Source organism: Sesamum indicum, linkage group LG12 (genome assembly GCF_026168435.1).
Source record: "Sesamum indicum cultivar Baizhima isolate 11 linkage group LG12, ASM2616843v1, whole genome shotgun sequence".
Classification (NCBI taxonomy): domain Eukaryota; kingdom Viridiplantae; phylum Streptophyta; class Magnoliopsida; order Lamiales; family Pedaliaceae; genus Sesamum; species Sesamum indicum.
The window spans coordinates 6647002-6653636 of NC_142668.1; the positions used below are offsets into that span (position 1 = coordinate 6647002).

At 32.6% G+C, this 6635-nt stretch overlaps 1 protein-coding gene across 1 annotated transcript; it reads right to left on the reverse strand.

Annotated features, from left to right (window-relative positions):
* Nucleotides 1–917: 917 nt before the first annotated feature.
* On the reverse strand, nt 918–5298 carry LOC105178654 (GDSL esterase/lipase At4g26790). The gene is made up of 3 exons (XM_011102164.3): nt 4852–5298; nt 2113–2608; nt 918–1554 (listed from the first exon to the last, which is right to left on the reverse strand). The coding sequence occupies exons 1-3, from the start codon at nt 5215–5217 to the stop codon at nt 1361–1363; spliced, it is 1056 nt and encodes a 351-aa protein (XP_011100466.2). The 5' UTR covers nt 5218–5298; the 3' UTR covers nt 918–1360.
* Between the last annotated feature and the right edge of the window lie 1337 nt (nt 5299–6635).

Genomic DNA, 6635 nt, shown 5'->3' on the forward strand with positions numbered 1-6635 from the left:
CGTTTAGTTGGAAGGCTATTATACTTGGGTTTCACTCGTCCGAATATTTCTTTTGCAATACAACAATTGAGTCAATTTCTACATCATGCATGTTCATCTCATTAGGATGCTGCCATGTATGTACTTCGCTACCTCAAAGGTTCTCCTTCTCTGGGAATTTTCTTCACAAATTCTCTGCATCTCTCCGCTTATTTGGATGCAAGCTGGGCTTCATGTTGTGATTCTCGCCGTTCCATCACTGGTTACTACGTCTTCCTTAGGCTGTCTCCTGTTTCCTAGAAGACTAAGAAACATGCTACCATCTCACGCTCCACTATCGTGGCAAAGTATTGTAGCACAGGATCCACTATTTGTGAGTTATTGTGGATCTCTTATTTATTGCACGATTTTCGGGTTCATGTTCAGTAGCGTATTCCCTTTTGGTGTGACAATCGTGCTGCTTTGCACATCACTGTTAATCCAGTCTTCCATGAGCTCACCAAACACCTTGATATTAATTGCCATTTAATCCAGGATCAATTCAAGCTTGGTTTCATCTCTCATTCCTACATCCCTGGCAAGGATTAAGTGGTTGACTTATTTACGAAGTCTCTTCCAGCCCTTGACTTTACTCGCTTATTGGTCAAGTTGCGCACGATTCCCCCTGCTCCACCTTGGGGGGGGGGGCTGTAGAACAGAGCAAAATGCAGTGAAACAGAACAAGCTGCTGCAACAACAGAGTTGCTGAAGAAGAAGACGAAGTCTCAAAAGAGGGGATAAAGCGTGGGCACGAGTCTATTAGTTAGAAGTCTGAGCATAATTATTGTTTCTCTTATTACATTTTTGCTCATTTCTGTGTTAGCATTTTTAGTTAGTTCGTTGCGCCAATTAGTTAGAGAAGTCATTGGATATTCTTGTATATAAATGCGAATCATATGTAAACAAATACTATAAATACCATCTTTTTACATTACAGTAGTGACAATACAGCATTTCTCCTCCTATATCAACTTCTTTTCTATGATCAAACCCCTTCACACTAAATTTGACATGATCCAACGTTGGGAAATTTTAGCTCGAATCCGATTCGACTAAATTTGAACAATCATATAACAAGTGCAATATACTTGTGGTATCATGTGGCAAATGCGATACACTCACTCTGTTATTGATTATATTCAGCCAAATCTGATCCGAACTAGACCGTCCCATACCTACTTATCCGACTGACCTCGAGAACAAATCGACTTGACAATATTATTATGCACTACAACTAGCTACGTACCACTGTTTTTATACAGATCGACATATAAACTCATACGACACATCGACTTAATTAATAATTAAGGAAGAGTGAAGCAATAATTATAACATAGAATTTTCATAAAAATTCATGCAAGCTATGCTTCATTAAGTAATCAACTATGATCCGACTCGTTTTCTGTGTTGGATGGAAAGAATCCCAGAATACGTATTTATTTGCATCGCTACATGTAAATGGGTTCAAATCATCGCATAAGTATCCCATCTCAAACATTCCTGTGGCACAGCAAGCCACTGATGCTACTTCAAATCCTGCAATATTTTTAAAAATTAAAAAGAAAAAATCAATTATTATAAAAAACAAATAAACAATCTATTTTTAAAATATATATGCTGATATCGTGGTGAAAGAAAAATAAAAAATGTCACTACCAAATTTTTGAGATGTTAATTTACAGGAGCATGCAATTAATTTATTTTCATTAAAAGGGGTATTTTTTATTAAAAAATTAGTGAAAAAGTTGGATTTTTATGTGCTTGATTTTGAATAAAAATTTCGAGGCTTGCAATTATGTTTTTCTATTATTATTATTATTATTGTGTTTTTATTTGATGATTCATGAATCATAATTTACTAAAATACTTATTAAAGTTGGTGAAAAATGAGGATATTTGCATCTTATGAGACCATTAATTAACGAGAATCACATACCTAATTCGATGAAAAGTATACTAATTTTAAAATATGGGATGAAAAATGATATATACCGGTCATTTATCTAATTGTACACAACTACCGTTGCTTCTCATATAAATAAATTTAACTCAACCGAATGCACTCTAGAGTGAAATTTAATGTAACGAACTTACCAAACGTAGAAGGCTCGCGAATGATCTGCATAAAAACGTCGTAAGGGTTCGAGAAAACAACCCGAATTCCCAGCATCTCGTCGTTCATCTTCTTAACCAAATCACTCAACTTCGCATTAAAATGCAGAGCAACATCGTTGTACCCATCCATGCACTTATCTCCATTCCCGTTCACATAGTTTGTGGTCCTCTCGAGGGGCAGGCACCCCATCGGTGGGAGCCCCGTAAGTGACATCTTCCGGGCTCCCAGACTGTATATCTCCTTAATGAACGTCTCCGCGACCCCAATGAGGAAATCCTGGAACTGGTCAACAGTGTATTTTGAACGCGTGCTTGGGAGAGAGTAGTAATTCTCCAGGAAGTCATTTGTGCCTAAACTGATGATGTAGAGTGCCTCATTGATTATATAGTTGGCTTTTGTGTCTCCCAAGTAGGCTTTCAGTTTGTTCTGATAGTCCTTGTAGTACTCCACTTCTTTCCAAAGTGGTATCACATTCTGCAAGTGTAAATTAAGAACACTCATCAAAATGTTGCAATCACACATACAATTCAACCATACATACATAAATATGTATATATATATATATATATGTATATATGTATATATATGTACTACACATAATAAAACTAATAAATTTGCTGGTCGGTATGAATTTTCTATCACATTTTCGTGTTATACACTAACTAGTGATAGACACGTGTGTTTTTTTTTTTCAAATTTAAAGATATAATTAAATTAAATTATAATTTAAAAATTAGACAGCTTACAATTTATTAACGGGCACAGAGTCTCGTAAACAAAAAAAAATAAAGAATAAAAAAAATAACAACACAATCCCTGAACTTTTAAAACAGAAACTTACTGCCTCGTGCATTAAGAAATTGCATCGTTCTTTTATATTTAACAAAAAAATAAAAAAAGAATTATCTATTAATATTTCCATAAAAAGTCAAATTGCATTTAAGAATGTTGGAAAACATTGCATCTTGCACCTATGATTATGCATAGGTTTAATGAATGACCTTTGGAGGGAACTATAAAAACAAGCTAAAGATCTATATGTATAGATGCATAGGGATGTATAAATGTGTGTGCCACAATAATAATGTGATGTTTGAATTATTTAAGGATGTTTAAGAAAAGTCATATGAATTAAATGTCACCCTTAATCAATTTTTTTTATAGAATTAGTATATTAATTTGTACATTGGAATAATGGAAATGAAATATTTACATACAAATTAACTTTGTAAATAAAGAAAATACATATGGAAATTTATTATTAGATTTCGAGAGCAAAAGAAATTATTTGGTTTTCTTTCCTTTAACATTCACACAACGTACACACACGGAAAATTTTCATCCGAATTAAATTTAATCGAATCAAATTAATCACAAAATAAGTGTATTATATTTACTACATGATTGGTAATTTTCTCTAAACTGTACATCAATCACACGATAAGTGTATTACACTTGTCAAATGATTGGTTCAAATTCGACTGAGTTGGATCCGAACTAAATATTCTCCATACATATAAAACTTCTAATATATAATAATAAATAATACCCATTTCTTTCTTTTTTTTCTTTTTTTGAGGAGAATTGCCATTTTCTTATGTAAACAATAGTCTAGCATATATATTCTTAATGGTGAAATATAGATCAATTAAAATGACCCTATATATTTGTTTATTAATCTCATTAATTTTATCAATCATTTTTGACATGATCATTTGAAGTTAATTTATTTTATCATTCTTATTTTTTATTTAATTAAATAAATATAATAAAAATTTAAAAGTTTCACATGTACATATCAATATGAATTTTACTATCTTAGTAATGAGTTGTCGACATAAAATGACATGATACGATTCGCACCAAAAAACTTTAATTTGTCGATATGGATAAATAATTTTGAATACATATATTCACTATTTATTAAAAGGAGACTCCTAAATAACTACTTATAATTAGAAAAATATGATAAATGGCTTAAAATTTCATTAATTAAATTTATTTCTGACATAAACAATCATTTTTTTAATTAATTAACTTTTATAATTTCATGTTCGATATATATTTCAAAAATAATTTATATATTTATTTTGATTAATTTTTATTTTATTTTAGTTAAAATAGAAAAACTTATATCTCATTATCTATCTATACATTATTATAATTGAAGAACACCTCTTCGTTGTCTCAATTTTTTTTTCTCAACTCCAATTCTGGCTTTATTTTTCTCCACTCTCCTCTTAACATCTTCCCACAGCTTTTATCTTTATATTATTTTTTATTTATTTAACTAATATATATTTTAAAAAAATAATTATATTATTTAAATTTTAAATTAATTGCAAACATATTTGGGTCGTGCCACGCACACTAGTTTAAAGGATGAATAGTAATTTATCCGCCTATGATATTGAAAATGTACACATTACCCTTTATAAAAAAATTATAGCAATTTATCCCATATACTATTTAAAATGAAGCAATTTACCTCCCTATATAGGGAGGTAAATTGCTTCATTTTAAAAATCATAGGGGGATAAATTATTATATTTTAAAAAATATAAAGAGATAAATCGCTATTTAATTTTTTATAAGGGGATAATTTACTCATTTCTGATATTATAAGGGGGTTGCTTGTATTTTTCCCCTAGTTTTTAAATTACGCAAATGCACAAGAATTAATACTCTGGGGACAAAATTGCTGGTAGAACACTTACAAGTACATTAGACGTAGCATTGTCAAAACCAGTACCAGCAGAAGCGAAGCAAACCCCACCAGCAAAATCCGACATGTTGTACTGCGGATCCAAGTACGCCGGCACAATCGGCCGCAGCCCGAAATCCTCAGAGATGAAGTCCGGCGGAATACGGCCGTTGGAGAATCTCCCAGTGGGCCGGCCCCCGAAGAAGTCACGCCCATATGGCCGGAAATTGCTCTTCAGCACTGTCGATATCTGGTTGTTGTTGCCGGCGTCCACCGAGGAGTCCCCGAACACGATCACCGCCGGGACTTTCCCAGCGGCGGCGGCGCCACCTATAATGAATAGAAGAAGACATATTGTTGCTGGAAAGAGGGAAGCCATAGTTTATGGAGTGAGGAGGGTATATTTTTCGCTGCCTGTGAAAGAGTTTATATACAGGTGAAGAATAATAATATGGAAATGGGGTAGCAAAGTTTGTTTGTTGGGAGTTATATTTAATGGTCAGATGACTCAACTTTGCCCTCTCCTGTCCTCTGTGTGTGTTGGAGGGGGGGGGGGGGGTGGGGGGTTAGGGGGAGTTGAAAAGAGCTTTTATGGGCATTGATGAAGAGCTTGCTGTTGAGTGCATGGGGTTGGTACGTGGGGTTGGCAGAGAGGAAATGCATCCACTGTTGCAGTTTTCCTGCAACAACAAATAATATTAATTCCAAGAATCGTGTATGTATAAAGTTATTTTTATAAAGAATCGTGTATTCTGTGTTAAGGCATGGGAGAATTATATTTTTTAACATACATTTATAAATAGTTTATATTTTGGGATATAAAAATAAATAGATAATAATTAATCTAAAACCTAAAGTTAAAGTAATTAATAAGTATAAAAATACAAATGTGTATTGATAATATGAAGGGTAATTTGTATTTGGCTTTTTTGAGATTTTTTATAATGATGTATGTATGCTCTCGTCGTGTGAAGAATTACAAGTATACTCCTGTAGAATTAACGGACGTCTAACAAATAATCCCTTATAATTGGTTGTCATGAGGGGTATAATTTCTTATATAGTTGTTAATTCTTAAGGGTATTTGTAGTTTTTCAAAAATTCATGTGATATTTACAATATAATAAATTTTTTGATAGCTCGTTGTAATTTTATCTTAATATTAATATAATAACAAATAATTATCTGTCGTCAATCAATTTTGTATAAGTGACTCAGCTACACAATCAATCTTATAGTAGTGACTGAGCTACACACAACTTTTTGTTACTAATCATTATAGGGTTAAATTTAAATTACTCCTATTCAAAAACTAGAAGGACTAAAGGCAATTTTCGTCCTCTAACTTTAGACTATTTTTGTTTTAGTCTCGTAAAACTGAAAAAATCTCAATTTTGGTATAAATTTGATTGGAAAGTTGAGTTACTCGTCGGAAAAAGTCACATGCCAGGCATGTGACTTTTTAAATTGGGGTTTGCATTGTGATTGGCCATCCTAAAAGGCTTAAAGGCAATTTTCGTCCCCTAACTTCATGCCATTCTCATTTTAGTCCCCTAACTTTAGACCATGTCTTCACCACATCATATTTTTCAGTCAATCATAATACAAGTCCCAATTTAAAAAGTCACATGCCTGACATGTGAATTTTTTCGGCGAGTGACTCAACTTTCCGATCAAATTTGTACCAAAATTGAGATTTTTTCAGTTTTACGGGACCAAAATGGAACCCTAGTAACTTAAGAAATTAAAACGAGAATGGCCTGAAATTAGGGGACAAAAATTGCAAATAAGCCAAAT

Coding starts and splice junctions, on each gene's coding strand:
- LOC105178654 (XM_011102164.3), bottom strand. CDS start 5,217: ATGGCTTCCCTCTTTCCAGCAACAATATGTCTTCTTCTATTCATTATA. Junction 2,609..4,851: donor ATGCTACGTCTAATGTACTT/GTAAGTGTTCTA, acceptor TTACACTTGCAG/AATGTGATACCACTTTGGAA. Junction 1,555..2,112: donor TCGCGAGCCTTCTACGTTTG/GTAAGTTCGTTA, acceptor AAAATATTGCAG/GATTTGAAGTAGCATCAGTG.